The 16,501-nt window shown below is 42.8% G+C and overlaps 1 protein-coding gene across 4 annotated transcripts in view; it reads right to left on the bottom strand.

Moving 5' to 3' along the window:
* Positions 1–16,109, bottom strand: part of Arhgap26 (Rho GTPase activating protein 26) — a 447,402-nt gene extending 431,293 nt beyond the window's left edge. For 2 of the 4 annotated variants that reach the window (XM_070036291.1, XM_070036292.1), the window contains exon 1: positions 15,769–16,107. In XM_070036291.1, coding sequence (XP_069892392.1) covers positions 15,769–15,922 — 154 coding nt within the window. In that variant the 5' untranslated portion in view covers positions 15,923–16,107. Of the gene's footprint in view, positions 1–15,768 lie in introns of all 4 variants that reach the window. The other 2 variants (XM_070036290.1, XM_070036293.1) reach the window with 2 other exon arrangements.
* Between the last annotated feature and the right edge of the window lie 392 nt (positions 16,110–16,501).

Here is a 16,501-nt window from a genome sequence, read left to right as displayed (position 1 = left end):
AAAATTTTTTAATGTACACGTAAGACCTGTTAGCCTGTAAGTCCTACTTCCAGTAATTTGCCCTACAAATCTATTCACTAATATATCCCATGCCAGAGTGCCAGAATGTTTGCAGCAGCAATGCTTATAATAGGGAAAGGTTGGAAATAACAAAACATTCTCCACTAGGGGAATGGTTAAATAAAGTATGTTATATCCACATAATGGAAAACAATGCAATGCCAACAAATGCTAATAACAAGTTAGCTCTCTGTGTACCAATGTAAAATATCTAAAATACAACAAGGTGCAGAACAGTACATATGGCATCCTTCCAAATTGACAGACATGAATGGATGGCTATCTATAGTTATGTAATTATAAAGAGAGTTCTATGTGCTCATACATGCATAAATTGTATCAGAAAATAATCAAGACATTGGTATAAACAGAACTGATTATCAAGGGACAGGAAGAGGGGGAGGTATACTCAGATCCGTTTTTGCCACTTTTGAACTGTATACCATTTATAGATACTACTTACTTAGAACAATACTTCAAAATAAAACATAAATTGAATTAAATATACCTTTTGAATTTTATTTGCTCCTCTAATGGTCATTGCCCACAATGTGATGAGATATGCAGTCAGAAATTCGTTGCAGTTTTGTTCCTATCTGCCTGACAGTGTCCTTGGCACAGAAACTGTCCAAGTTCATTCAATATGCATGGAAATCTATCTAAAGTCTCATAGGAGGACCCAGTTCATATTTTCAAAGAGTTCCAATTAGCCTGGAGTAAACCTAAAAGTAGATCTGACAGCAAGATTAGATGAGCTTTAAAACCTACCTGCAATATCTTTACAAACCATCACCAAAAAAGGGTTTATTTTGGCTTTTCCTGTATGGTAGCTGCAGGAAAGGAAATGTAGCTACTGGCTTGGCCCAGAAAAGCCAGCTAGTTAATTATTTTGGTCCTCAATTCTCAAACCCCGAACCTTTGTCCATCTGGCAAAGGAAACACACACACACACACACACACACACACACACACACACACACACAATAGGAAACACACACACACACACACACACACACACACACACACACACACACACACACACACACACACACACACACACACACACACACACACACACACACACACACACACACACACACTAGTTGCAAAGTGCCCAATCTCCAAGCTCACCCTTTGCCTTACTCTGTGCCTTCTATCCAAGGTGAAATGAGCCAGACGTAAACATGCCATGACAGCTTCTGGCCCACACTGCCAAGCTGTTCTCCTTCCTATTTCCTCTCTTCCTCCATTCTGGATTTCAATAAAAATGGATAAACACTAGTGACTAATTTGTAAAAATTTTCTCTAGCCACAAATGCTACTGTTCTCACTCTAACAAACAGAATTTCCTGCGGGGTCCATGAAATTTAAGTTTGTAATAAACTTTAATGTGGGCAAAGCTCGCTCATCTCCCATTTACATGTAAAAAATCATTAAGCTCAGAAGGTATATTAGACAGGCTAATAACATATCTCTCTCAATATCTCTCATTTACACAAATATATATTCACAAGTACACACACACACGCAATTTTTTTTTACTATCACCTGGTTCATTCAGATTCGGTATGAATGCCTAAAAAGGAGTCCTGTTCAGTATGCTTCCAATTTAAACAAAAGATTAAACTTTAGTAACAAGTTAACACACTCAAAAGAGCCCTAGAATCACATAGCTATAGAAATGTAAAGGACCTAAACAATGATGCCAAAGAGCTTATAAAAGCACTTGGAAATCTATGGCATGGAAATGCTGGTACCCACACTCAAAGGCCAGTGTACAAGATCACTGAAGTACTATAATTAAAAAACTAAACATAGAGCTCCTCTATGACCTTCAATCCCACTCCTGGGAATTTACCCAAAAGACTACAAACAAGGCCACCAGCACAACTATGTTCACTGCAGCATTATGTACCATAGCTAAGATATGGAATCAACTCAGATGCCCCTCAGTAGATGAACGGATTGAGAAAATGTGGTATATATACACAATGGAATTCTATTCTTCAATCAGAAAAAAATGACATTTCCCCACTTGTAAGGAAATGGAAAGACTTGGAATTATATTAAGTGAAGCAAGCCAGACCCACAGAAACACAGGTTGTATGGTTTCCTTCATTTGTAATAACTAGAATAAGTCTAAGATATTCTTAACAGAGGATCACAATAGCTCAATAGCTATATGCATATGACTATGTAAAGTGATGCTTATCTAAATGAACTCCAAGAAATGGAAACAAGGATTTGGGGGCTTTTTTCACGTGCGCACGCGCGCGTGTGCGTGTGCGTGTGCGTGTGTGTGTGTGTGTGTGTGTGTGTGTACTGTTTGCAGTTATTTCCTTTTTTTTAATTTTTTGTTGTTCCTTTGATTTATTCCCTGTTTTGTTACCGTTTTTTTATTTCTTTTGATTTATTTGTCTTGTATATAACTTTTGGGGGAAGAGAAAGGGAAATCACAAAAATGGTAGAACAAAGGGTCAACCAATGCAATAGTTATAATCACCAGACTCTATGTTAGTCTTTATAACTTTTTTTTTTTTTTTTTCCAGAGCTGAGGACCGAACCCAGGGCCTTACGCTTGCCAGGTGGGCGCCCTTCCGCTGAGCTAAACCCTCAGCCCCCAGACTCTACGTTGGAAATCAACTTTACAACTTGGGGAACGGCAGTGGCACGGGGGGGGGGGGTTGAAAATGAGGGAGGGGATAACACTGTATACTCATGACCTTAACTATAACCCCTCTGTATATCACCTTTATAATAATTTTTAAAAAGAAGAATCTTCAAGTTAAAAAAAAAAAAAAGCCCTAAAAAAAGAAAACCTAAGACAATCCCAATATCCTTCATTAGGAGACAGGGTAAAAAAACAACGGCACAGTCATGTATCAGAGCTTTGGGAAATCATCAGAAAGAACGTAATACACAACTTGCAGTATACAAACAGGCAGAATGCAGCTTTGGAGGGCACAAAAGAACCCTAAGACATAATATTAACTGAGAAAGTGAAACAATTCTTATAATGTAATCTCATTTATGAAAATGTCACAGAGGAAGGATAAGAAAGATTTATTAAAATACTAACTCTGGAAAGAGAATGTTGAAGCTGGGGAAACATCTCAGGTAGAGCATTTGCCTAGCATATGCACCTAGCTAGCATAAGAAAGAGAGAGAGGAAGGGAGGGAGGGAAGGGGAGAGATGAGAACATACTGTACAGAGGGGTTACAATTACATGGGCAGGATAATGCATACATTTCTTACCAAGCATTGCAACCTCCTCCTTTGTTTACCCTTCACCTCCCTTCCCAGCCTCCCCCCTCCCCCCCACCCAATCATATCCCCCTCCCCCCCCCCACACCGACATTGGTAAAGCTGGTTTTGACATGACATTTTGTACTTCTCATTGTTGCAACAGGTCCACCTGAATCCTTAAACGTATTTTTTGATTCTTTTATGAGAAGAAAATACTCATAGACCATCTATGCCATTTTTATTTTCTTTGTGCTATAAGATTAACTTATTCTTTTCTTCTCTTCTGAAACCTAATCTTCCCAAATCTCTACAGAAAACTGTACCACAAAAACTAAGGCCAAAGACATTTACATCATTTTTGTCCTCTCTTTTCTATCCTGTCACCTCCTTGGGCTCTAACTCTAAAACAACCCAGCCTCTGACCATCATTTCTGATGTTGTCATCCTGGCACAAGGTGCCTTTATCTCGCAATTCCTTTATTTTACCAGCCTTCTAACTCATCTCTTTGCCTCCCACTACATCTGTTCTTCACCAATTGCCTTCGTGGGCTTTCTAAAGCACAACTCTAATCCGAATCACAATTTCCATAGCTGTCTATTACACTTAGAATGAAGATCTTTATGGTCTGGCTCCTGGACTCTCCCTAGTCATGAGCTATCACTGTGCTCCAGCCACAACTGGCCTCACTGCTGATCTACCAATACCCCATGCATGCTCCACCCTGGCCCCACATGATTTCTGAGTCTGCTACATACACCCAAGAAGCCCTTATTGTATTCTAGAGCTTTGGAGAACAATGTATTTGTTGCAAAAAAGCCTTCTTCACTGGCAAAAAAAAAAAATAGATAACATCTCAAACATGCTGGTTTATTATTTTTTTTAAATTAGACATAAGGTAAATCATTAACTGCAGTCTACAAAGAGTACTTTGACTGTTAGCTCCACACTGGCAACCTTCCTTTAACTTTCAGAAATGCAATGGCCTTGATAGGATAACAAAATCCCCTTCAGCAGCAACTTTCTCCAGCAGCTCAGAGGCCATCACCATGCTCCCCTGGCTGTTCTAATTTTTATCAACTTCAGGGGGTTGGGACCAGGATTAAGAAATTCTCTCTCTGGGATCTGCCTGGAGTGAGCAAGACTGAACTAATGACAATAAACCCCTCACAACCTTCTGAAACTCACTTTCCTAAATCCTGAGATCTTGAAACTGATCAGCCAATCATATCTAAGCTAATGGAAACAAGACCCAAAAGAGGGCAAGTGGAGCAAATATACTGAGTGCTGATTGCTTAGTGCTGATTGCTTATTCATCAAAAGTTTTACAGGGTAGCCGGGCGCTGGTGGCTCACGCCTGTAATCCTAGCTACTCAGGAGGCTGAGATCTGAGGATCGCGGTTCAAAGCCAGCCCGGGCAGGAGAGACCATGAGACTCCTATCTCCAATAAACCACCAGAAAACCGGAAGTGGCGCTATAGCTCAAGTGGTAGAGCGCTCGCCTTGAGCTGAAGAGCTGAGGGACAGCGCCCAAGCCCAGAGTTCAAGCCCCACGACCGACAAAAAAAAAAAAAAAAAAAAAAAAAAAAAAAAAAAGTTTTACAGGGTAAAGAGTAATAAATTTCTGAATTTTTCAGCAAAGAAGTTGTGAATGAATAATAAATGCATGAAAAAGTGCTTAAACATCATTAGTCATCAGGGCAATGCAAATTCAAACCCCAATGAGATACCACTTAACTCCCACTACCTGACTACAATCAAAAAGAGAGGTTAAAACCAGTGCTGATGAGGCCATGGAGAAGTTGGACTCTTCATACATTGCCCATGAGTATGTAAAATGGTATTCCTGCTGTACAGTTTAAGATCCTGCAGTTTGGCAGGCTTTAAAAAGTTAACAGAAGTTTCATTTATACCTCAATTAAAATAAAAATTTAACCCAAGTTTCCCATATAACTCAGCAATTTTACACCTAGGTAAGAAGTGGAAAACACCTACCCAAAGACATGTATGTAAATGTTTATAGCAGCTCAAATTAAAATAGCTAAACTAGCCACCACTCGCTCATGCCTGAGATCCTAGCTACTTGGGGAGGCTGAGATTGGGAAGAACACAGTTCAGTGCCTACCTGGGCAGAAAAGTTTGAGAGCGCCCCTTATTAATCCATAGCTGAGCTCAGTGGCACCCATCTGTCATCCCAAACCCCATGGGAGGCTAATATAAGATGAACTGCAGTGCCGGACTAGCCTGGGCATACAGGTCCACAGACTCCATCTCTACAGAAAGAAAGTTGGATGCAGTGCTTACCTGTGATCTCAATGACCATGGAAGCCTAAAAGTAGGCAGATCAAGGTTCATGTATGTGTGAGGGTTAGAAGTAAGACCATGTCCTAAAATTAGCCAGTGAAAAAGCTGGAGGCATAACTCAGCCATATTGTAATAGCCAAACAAGTATGAGGATCTGTGTTGAAACCCCAGTACTGTCCAAAAAAAAAAAAAAAAAAGAAAAGAAAACCAGCCAACAGCTGAAAAGCATCAGCTAGAGAATATTCCTCTGCAGGGGCTGGGAAGGTGACTCAGTGGTAGAGCGCTTGCCTTGCATGCCTGAGGCCCTGGGTTCAATTCCTAAGCACCACATAAGCAAAAAGGAAAAAAGCCGGAAGTGGCGCTGTGGCTCAAGTGGTAGAGCACTAGCCTTGAGTTGAAGAGCTGAGTTATAGCGCCTAGGCCCAGAGTTCAGTCCCCATGACTGGACCCCCAAAATATATATATATTCCTCTGCAATTAAAAGGAACAAACTCCTAGCCGGGCGCTGGTGGCTCACGCCTGTAATCCTAGCTACTCAGGAGGCTGAGATCTGAGGATAGCGGTTCAAAGCCAGCCCGGGCAGGAGAGACCGTGAGACTCCTATCTCCAATAAACCACCAGAAAACCGGAAGTGGCGCTGTAGCTCAAGTGGTAGAGCGCTCGCCTTGAGCTGAAGAGCTGAGGGACAGCGCCCAGGCCCAGAGTTCAAGCCCCACGGCCGACAAAAAAAAATAAAATAAAATAAAAGGAACAAACTCCTGATCCACATTACAACATGGATGGCCCACAAAAACATCATACGCGTGAAAGAACCAAGACATTACATATGGCATCTAATTTTGCTTAAGCTTTCAGAAAAGACATCTATAAAGACAGAAAAAAAGTGGATTAATACTTGTCTGAGGCTCAAAGTGAGAATAGAAAGCACCTGCCAAAAGAAATAAGGAAGCTTCTGGGATGATAAAAATGTTCCTCAACTAGATTGGGATGACGAGGGCATAACTCTGAAAACATAAACCACTGAAGTGTATATGTAAAATGGGTAAATAATATCACACATGAATTACAATCAACACGGCTTTGGAAAAAAAGCTACTCCCCCAACGTATGCTGACTTAAATAACTAATCTGAAAGGAAGATATATAACTGTAATGTTTCCAAGAAAGACACACATGATAAATTGATATGCAATTTCCAAGTGTTACTGATCAATCCTTTTTATGATATTAAAGCATAGTCTTAGTGATAACTATTAGCAAATAAATTTATCAATTTATAAAAAACAAATAACATAAAAAACAAATTGTAGTAGAAGATGCTATAACATAAGCAACCCTGAAAACATTCTCCTAAGTAAAATAAGCCAGATGCCAGAGATAAATACTGTATGATCCCATTTCCAGCTTGAGATGCATAAATACAGAATAAAATAGAGATTACCCAAAGCTTAAGGCTATTCAAGTTTATAAAAAGAGTTTCAAGGTTGTTAAAATAGTCTATTCTGGGGCTGGGAAGGTGGCTCGGTGGTGGAGTGCTTGCCTTGCATGCATGAGGCCCTGAGTTCGATTCCTCAGCACCACATAAGCAGAAAAAGCTGGAAGTGGAGCTATGGCTCAAGTGGTAGAGCACTAGCCTTGACCTGAAGAGCTGTGGGACAGTGCCTAGGACCAGAGTTCAGGCCCCATGACTGACAAAAAAAAGAAAAAAAGTTTATTATGTGTTATTTTTACAATAATAATCTTTAAAACTTGGTCAGAAAAGCAAACAATTTAAAAATGGACAAAATATCTGACCAGAGACCTTTCCAGAGAAGATATACAGGTAGCAATTAAGTATGTAAAAAAAAAAAACATTCAACAGTTATATCATTAAAATGGTCAAAATTCAAACATAATGCTATTAAGTATGGATTAATCAGCACCCTCACTTCTTGGTGGGGAGGACAGGAGTATTGCAAAATGGTATGGCCACTTTGAAAGATGGTCTGGTAGTTCTTTATAAAAACAAAGCTAGACATACTTTTCCCATATGTTGCAACAATCCCAGGATTTACCCACACAAGTTGAAAACATGTCCACATACAAAGCTGCACACAAATGTTTCTATCTGCTTTATTCAGAATTGCCAAAACTTGAAAACAACCAAGATGTCCCTCAATAGATGAATAAACCAACTTTGGTTTGTTCACATAATGGAATGGTATCCAACAGTAAAATGAAGTGAGTTAACAAGCCATGAAAGACATTGAAGGGCCTTAAGTGCACATTAATAAATGAAAAGGCCAATCTGAAAAGACTACATGACGGTCTATAAAAGGAAAAGCTGGGAGACACTAAAAAATAAATAACTAGTGATTGCAAGAAGATGGGGGAGGGAAAAGAACACAGGTTGAACATAGAGCATTTTTAGAACAGTGAATGAATTTTGTATAATACTATCATGTAGGTGCATGTCATTGCACATTTATTAAAATGCATACAATGTATATTACCCAAAAGTAAAACTCTAGTGGAATAATGCTATATCAGGGACTAGAATATAGCTCAAGGGTATATATAGTATATGCTTCCCATGTGCAAGGCTAAATCCAGAGTTAAAACCAGAGCACAAACATAAAAAGAATACCAATTAATCAACTACAACAAATGTACTGAGATTATAAAAGATGTTAAAAATAAGAAAGATGCTTTTTAAAAAGGCATAAGGAATATTACCCTCAATTATTATAAAAACCTAAAATTGCTCTAAAAAAAAAAACCAAGAAAACAAAGTATACTAATTATGTTTAAAGTAGAGAAAGGGTCCTAGGCCACAGTCCATGGCTTGAAAACCATAGAATGGGTACAATTTATTCAAAGCAATTGAGCATGGAGAAAAGTAGAGAGTTTCTTTTTGAGCCAATGCTATATAAAAACTTCAAAATCTTGTTTGGATTTAATTTGCTATTGTTTATATTTGTATGAATAATACTCCAAATGTCAGTGTTGCAAATTAGCACCATTTATAAATAATTAGGAAAAGCCTCTTTTTCCTTTTATTCACAAGATGCTAAAGCAAACCAAAGGAACCAGGAAAACGTCTTTGATATCTAACTCCAGACCCATTGCTTCATTAGAATTCTGTATCACAGGGCTGGGAAGGTGGCTCAGTGGTAAAGCACTTGCCTTGCATGCCCGAGGCCCTGGGTTCCATTCCTCAGCACCACATAAGCAAAAAGAAAAAAGCCAGAAGTGGCGCTGTGGCTCAAGTGGTAGAGCGCTAGCCTTGAGCTGAAGAGCTGAGGGACAGCGCCCAGGCCCAGAGTTCAGGCCCCATGACTGGACCCAAAAAAAATATAAAAAGAATTCTGTATCACAGCTATTCCCAAAGCAAGCTGACATGGAAATCATTCAAGTTTATGCCACTAAGAAAGGATCATCAAACTGCTACATAAAAGTTAAAAGCCTAAATTAAATCTGAAAGGTGTTAGAAAAAGGTGACAATGCTGGGCGCTGGTAGCTCACACCTGTAATCCTAGCTACTCAGGAGGCTGAGATCTGAGGATCGCGGTTCAAAGACAGCCCGGGCAGGAGAGACCTTGAGACTCCTATCTCCAATAACCCACCAGAAAACCAAAAGTGGCGCTGTAGCTCAAGTGGTAGAGCGCCCACCTTGAACTGAAGAGCTGAGGGACAGCACCCAGGCTCAGAGTTCAAGCCCCACGACCCACCAAAGAAAAAAAGAAAAAGGTGACAATCTTTAAGGACCCCCCCCCCCAGCACTTAGTAGCTTGCTTGCATTCTTTGTTTCTTTCATGTGTGTATGTGCACATATGCACCATCCTGGGGCTTGGTCTTAGAGTCTGGGCACAGTCTCTAAGCTTTTTTGGCCCAAGGCTAGTAGTGCTCCTCCACTTGAGCCACAGCTCCACTTCCAGGTTTGTTTGTTTGTTTTGAGGGAGGTGCTTAATTGGAGATAAGAGGCATGAGGATTTGGGCACAGGCCCAAGCATGCTTTGAATCATTTACTTCACTGAGTCTGACAGGAATATGTTTTGGCCTCCATGTTCAGTACTCTATTACACTCAGCTAAAAGTGAATCATTCAATGCTCTCTGAAAAAGTGTTTCTTACAAAGCCAAGACATAAGCCACTTTCATCCGTCCCTTAGCCTTCAAGGTTCCTTAAGCCTATGAGGGCAAGAAAACTACAAAACTTTAGGGCATAAGACAAAATATTAGCTAGCCTTTGCTACCCAGGGCTCTAGAGTCCAGCACAATATATCTACTTAATCTAGCACTTGTTGTTTGTCTCTCCTTTCTATGAGAAATTTGTATCTTCATCACCAGCATCTTTGCCAAGGGCACTTAAAGGTGATGTCTAGAGGAGGACCTGCAGCCCATTGCAGCATTCAAATCTTAACCACAACTTCCTAGCTGAGTGACTTTAGACGACTTATGCCAGAAATACAGAAAGGGAAAAGTATAGTCAGTCCTCCATATCTGCAAATTTACATCACAGAATTTAGCCAAGCAGGATGAAAAATATTTGAGAAAAAAATCCTATATCTATATTGAACAACTGCAGACTTTTTTCCTTATCATTATTTCCTGAACAATGCAATAGAATAATTATTTACATAGTATTCATACTATGTTAGGTGTTATCAGTATAGAAGCATTAAAGTATATATGCAGATTATGTGCAAATACTATGCTGTTATATCTGAGGGCCTTGAACATCCGAGGGTTTTCCAGAGAGAGGTCCTAGAAGCAGTCCCCAATGGACAAGAAGCAACAGTATTCACTCACAGGGTGGTAATATGGAATAATAGTACAATATCTCATGCCTAGCATAAGACCCTACACATGCTAAATGGTAGAGCTAATGAAAGATTCTGGTATTCTTTTTAGTTGTTGGTGGTTGTGGGGCTTGAACTCAAGGCCTGGGCACTGTACCTGAGCTTTTATGCTCAAGGCTAGTGCTTTAGCACTTTGAGCCACAGCACCAGTTGCAGTTTTCTGGTGGCTAATTGGAGATGAGTCTCACAGACTTTCCTGCCTGGGCTAGCATCCAACTACAATCCTTAGATCTCAGCCTCCTGAAAGGCTAGGATTATAGGTGTGAGCCCTGGACACCCAGCTGATGCTGGAATTCTTTTTTTTTTTTTTTGAGGGGGGGTCCAGTCGTGGGGACTGAACTCTGGGCCTGGGCACTGTCCCTCAGCTCTTCAGCTCAAGACTAGTGCTCTACCACTTGAGCCACAGCGCCACTTCTGGCTTTTTTCTTTTTGCTTATGTGGTGCTGAGGAATCGAACCCAGGGCCTCATGCATGCAAGGCAAGCGCTTTACCACTGAGCCACCTTCCCAGCCCCATGACGCTGGAATTCTTATCGGGCTATCTCCTTAATTCTGTTCAATTACCTTGTGAATTTGACCCAAGAAAAATGACAAAGATTTGCAAATCACTAACCTCAGAATGCAACAGAAAAAGCACATTCATTATCCCAAAAGGCTCACTGAAAGTATAGGTTCAACTAAGAAAAACAAATATATTCATTTCATTTAGAAAAAAAAAAAATGTAGCCAACGGGGTAGCAACCAAAAAGTATGGTTTTATTCAGCGTTATACACCCCACCTTAACTTGACTGAAAACTCAAGAGAAGGTCTAGGTTCTCGTCTTATTTTAGTTGTTCCCTCTGTAGCTATCAAAGTAGAGCTACTTTGAGTCCCCACCCTTCTTGCATTGGAAACACAAGGATACATCCAAGTTTCTTCACCACAGTTCAATCTTAGGGCCTCCACTTCTGCTTAACCCCCTTTGTTGTATAGAACAGCAGCTAAATCATTCAAGGTTTTTCTATTTGAAATTCAGATCATGAATTTCACCAAGATGACCAGAATTGTACTTCTAGTATCCAAAACAGGCAAACCTAGTGAAATAGAAAATTCACTAGTTGATAGACCTTCAGGGGTTGGGAGGAAATGAATATAGGTTCTTCTGAGATGGCACAAATGTTCTGACTGATTATAATAGATGGATGTGTAACTGAGTGAACTAAACCACTGAATTAGATGCCTAAGTGAACTGGATGGTAATGTTAATTGTATCTCAAAGAAGCTAGTATCTTAAAACCTGTATTTCTGCTCCACCTCTCTCTAGGTTATCAGAATAAGGGTATTCTATCTCCACAGGCAGTACCCAGCAAGAAGTCCAGAAACCAACTGTTACTATGGGAAAAAGCACAGCTGAGACCTACACCACCCCTGAAACCAGCAGCCTAATTCACTATGATTTTCTATAAAACCACATTTGGCTTACCACTGAGTCCACAGGAGAACCACACATGAAGTCCAATGCATTCTGCAGGCTTATCCTGCAAGGCAGGGAGGCAACCAGCCCAGCCACTGAGGTGAAAGTTTATCTACCTAGGGAAAGTTAAGCTGTCAGATTATTGGGAACAGAAGAGATGTTAGGAGATTGAGTTTCTGTGTCCCTGTTTAACTTGTGGAGCTTTTTGGCAAAAAGCACAACTTGATACCAACACTATTAGCAAGAACCTGACCATCAGTGGCTAATACACAATTGTGTAAGTTGCCACCAACTAGTATGAGGAATCAAATGGCATAACTCCCTGTATCCAAAGCAAAGTATGCACTTCTGCTCTTAATGGCTTTCTCCTAAGAAATACCAAAGTCTTGAAAATCCTCAACACTGAAAGGTGCTAATAGCTATAGTTAACAGTGTCATGTACTAGGCCTCAAGCTAACTGCTTTCCCCCTCTTTCTCACTCTTTCTTTTAAACAGGGTCTCACTATACAGCCCATACTGGCTTCAAACTTCCCCAGTAGCAGGTTACAAGCCTACATCACCACATCTGGCTTTAAGTGCTTTCTTTACGGAATTAACTGTTTCTATCAGTCCTCAGAGTCTTAGGAGATAGTGTGACAATTGTCATTTCACAATGAGTAAAATAGGTACTAAGCTCAAAAGCAACTAGTACATTATAGTTGTCAAGATTCAAATCCAGGAAATCCTAAAATTAATTCCTCCTCTATCACCTCTACAGATTAAAAAAAAAAAAAAAAAGCAAGACTATATGTCTTGATTGAGATCATGATTAATCAGGTCAGAGGAAAGGGTCCTGGGTGAAAAAGTTCCCACTGGACACACAAATCAAAGCCAAGACAAATCAACACCAGAAACAACTTACTAAGAGTTGCCACAGCTCAATTCTAAATCAAACAAGAACTTTCTCTAAAGGTAATTTTTAATGTATACCAAATTATTTTATTGCTTTTCATCTTTGTGTCCATACCAGAGGTCTAGGGACAAGAGTAAGAATTCAAGAATTCATTTTTATGAAGTCCACAGCTTTTATCATACACCCAAAGGGATCTAAAAGACAAATGTAGGAGACCCTTTGATTTAGGCCAATCTAGATGACAAGGCCCCTCTAGAGTTAAGTGTAATGCCTTTAAAATCCACAGCTTGTGTTTAAATTCCCTTAATTGCTGTGTCCCCTCAGGCAAGTTACTGACCTCTCTGCTCCTTATTTTTCTCATTCATAAAGTTAAAACTTTGGAAATCCCTGGAGGCCAGTTTTATTATCTCTTATACATACACAAAAGCAATCTAAACCTAAAGGGTTTGCAAGTGCTAGTTATAAAATAGCTATAAAGTAAAATAAGGTCATGAGATGAAACCACAAAACCAGTGTTACTTGTATAATTATATATAATTATGTATTTATTTTTGTGCTATACTGGAAAACCCCTAGCTCTTCATTTACAGTAGTGATAAAGACAGAAGAAAAACTAATACATAGGAATTGATACAGCAGGTCATAATGCAACAAGCAAAACCCTTAAGAGAATGCCTGAAAGGTGGTAAAGAGATATTGATGCCTGTGACTGCCTATAAAACTAGCTAGTCTGGAGGCTGAGACCTGAAGATAGTGGTTTAAAGCCAGCTGGGGCAGGAAAGTCCATGAAACTCCTATCTCCAATTAAACACCAAAAAAAAAAAAAAGAAGTATAACTGTAGCTCAAGTAGTAGAGTACTAGCCTAGAGTCAAAGAAGCTCAGAGACAGTGCCCAGGCCCGGAGTGCAGGCCCCAGGACTGGCACATCACATACCCCAGAGTTGTTACCAGTGTCAGGAGTGTCTGGGGAAACCTGTATGCAGGAGACTCAGAGGTAGACCAACCAGAATACCCCATCAGTCTTAACACCAAGTTACTTTAGGCAGGCTAACCCTTTAATCCCATCACTACAATGTTTCTTCCTAACCAAACAACAGCAACAGGCAAAGAGTCTAGCTCAGCTGCTAAGCTATGTGACTCTCAGGTAGTACTTTCCCCCAAACCTTGGTTTCTCATTTTCAAAATAAAGACACATGAGATAGCTCAGAGGTGAAATAAATTTGACATGAAATAATATGCCTCCATAGCCACAGAGTCAGAAAGTCATTGCTACACCCTCAATGACCGGTGCAGAACCCAGCACCCAGAGAACCAATTAAAGCTAGTCTGAAGTTGGGCACGGTAAAGCCTGCCTACAATTCTGCACTTGGAAGGTGGAGACAAGAGGACCATCCTAGACTTGATTCCAGCCTGGGCTACATACTGAGCCTTTGTCGTGGATGGATGGATGGATGGTCCGACTGTCAACTGTCAATAGCAGGTCTAAGCATCAACCAAAATTCCTGAACCCAACTTGTAAGTAGGCCTCTAATTCAATTCAAACCTAAAACAACGATGGCCCCAATTACTGAAAGAAGAAATTGCTAGTTCTACACTTTGGGACCCTGGCTTCCTGCACAGATTCTGTCACTGGGAAGTCTCAATATCATGGTGTTAGAGTTCACTTCCCTTTAAAAGACTGGCACTGTCTTGGCATTCCATTGTCTCACTCTTCATTTTTAGAAGCAACAGGCTCACCAAATGATATCTCAGACCACTTTAAAGAAGCCTGGGGACAATTCTCACAGCTAAAACCTACTCAGTTAAGGCAACCATAGCTGAAAGATGATCACTTATAGGAAATCCATCACAGTAAAGTAGAATCAAATATTATTCCTTCCTCACTGTATTCCCGTTGCTCCTGATTCTCAATATGCAAGATGGACTGAACTCATTTCAAGAGGGTAGGCCTAGAAAGGCCCAAGAAACATTGCAAAGTTCATCCCTAAAGTATTCCAACAGGGCCAAAAGGAGAAACTGGTTTTGCTAAAGTCAAGCCACATGCAAATTTTATTTTATCCCCTTTTATCAAAACGGGGGGGGGGGATGGGAGGGAGAAGCAAAACTTGGTTTTCCAAAGGTCAGAGAACCTTTCAGAGCTTCTCCTCTCTGGGAGAGAACTGAGGTCATTCTTTCTCAGACCTCTTGCGTTTTTTCAAGAATAATAAGAGAGGTAAAAAGTGGAACGCGGGAGAGAGGGAGAGAGAGGGATATGCTCATGCTATTTTTAAACCCTCGCCCACAGTTTAGAGTAAAGGAACACTCTGGTGCTGTACTCTACCCGTCACCTTCTGCGAAACACGAGGATCAGAACCTGCACTCACTCCAGGTCTGAGGGGTATTCGCTGTCAATCCTGCAAAAGAATCACGAGCTAACCAAGCATTCCACACCCAGAGAACCCAGCGGTCCTGACGAGGAAGGCTGGGGCTGCAGCAGTGGGAGCAAAAAGCCATCATAACCCGCCTTTTCCCGGGGGTGGGGAGTGGGAGGAGAGCCGGCAGCGCCCCCCTGGCCCTGGCTCCATTCCCCGCCCTCCGGGGATGGGCAAATCGTCTCCTAAAGGAAGGCGAATCGCGGATGTGATGGGTTGTCCAGCAGGCCGAAGGGCGGTCTGGGCAGCGCGGTCCGACTCCGAGGACACCTGTGTGCCCACAGTACCGTCCGCGCTCGGACAGCCCCGCTCCCCCCGCTCCCTCCCCAGCCATCCCCGGGCGCAGAGGCACCGGCGGCCGGGCTCCTGCCTCCGCAGACGCGGCTGCCGCTATGTTATGTGTCCTTCCAGCCTCCCAGAAGCCCTGACCCCGTCCGCCAGTGCTCGGGGTGGGGGGGGGGGGTCGAGACCCCGCCGCGCGCGGACGTCCGGAGCGGAGCGGAGCCGGGGGGCCCCCGCCGTTCTCCGCCCCCGGGGCCGCGGCCCTGCCGCCCGGACACTCACTCTTGAGCGCGCTAATGAGTGACTTCCCGTCCTTGATGAGCTCCTTGATGAATTTGTTGGTCTTGTCCAGCTCCGCTTCGTGCGACTTGAGCGTCTCTCGGAAGTGCGGGCTGTCGAGGCAGCAGTCGCTGAACTCGAGCGCGGGGAGCCCCATGCTGCCCGCGGCGCCCAGCCAGGGGCCGCGCCTCCCCGGGGCTCGCACGCCGCAGGACCTCGGCCGGCACCCTCGACGGCCGCCGGCTCCACAGGTGTGGCGCCGGCTCGCCCAGCGCGCGGGGTCCGCGGGCGTGGAGCACTCCCGGACCCAGCCGGGGGCAGGTCGGTGGGCAAGGGGATGCTCCCACGGCCAGCCACGCAGCGGCGGGCCCGCAACGGCGCCGGGAAGCGAGCGAACGAGCGGACGGACCAGCGAGAGCGCGGCCACCACCCCGCCTCCTTAGCTGGCTCGCTCTCCAGCAGCCGCGAGCGCCCTCTCACAGCAGCCTCGGCAGCCCCGCCGGCGTCCCGGCCGTTCGAACATGCTAGCGATGACCTCATCCCTGATGGACCAATCAGCGTGCTCCTCTCAGCCCGACCCCCGGGGCCGCCCGGGGCCGCCCGGCCTTTCCGCGGATTTGACCCAATCAGATAAGCTCGGAGGCGGGGCCTAGGGTAGTGGGCGGAACCCACGCCACCGCCTAGATCTGCAGAGTAAGCCCCGCCCCCCGCCTGCTCTCTGCGGGCCGGGGTTACA

This window comes from Dipodomys merriami, unplaced genomic scaffold (assembly GCF_024711535.1).
Source record: "Dipodomys merriami isolate MVZ:Mamm:240054 unplaced genomic scaffold, mDipMer1.0.p SCAF_27, whole genome shotgun sequence".
Taxonomy (NCBI): Eukaryota; Metazoa; Chordata; class Mammalia; order Rodentia; family Heteromyidae; genus Dipodomys; species Dipodomys merriami.
The sequence above is the reverse complement of the archived record's forward strand: the minus strand, read 5'-3'. Positions and strand labels throughout refer to the sequence as shown.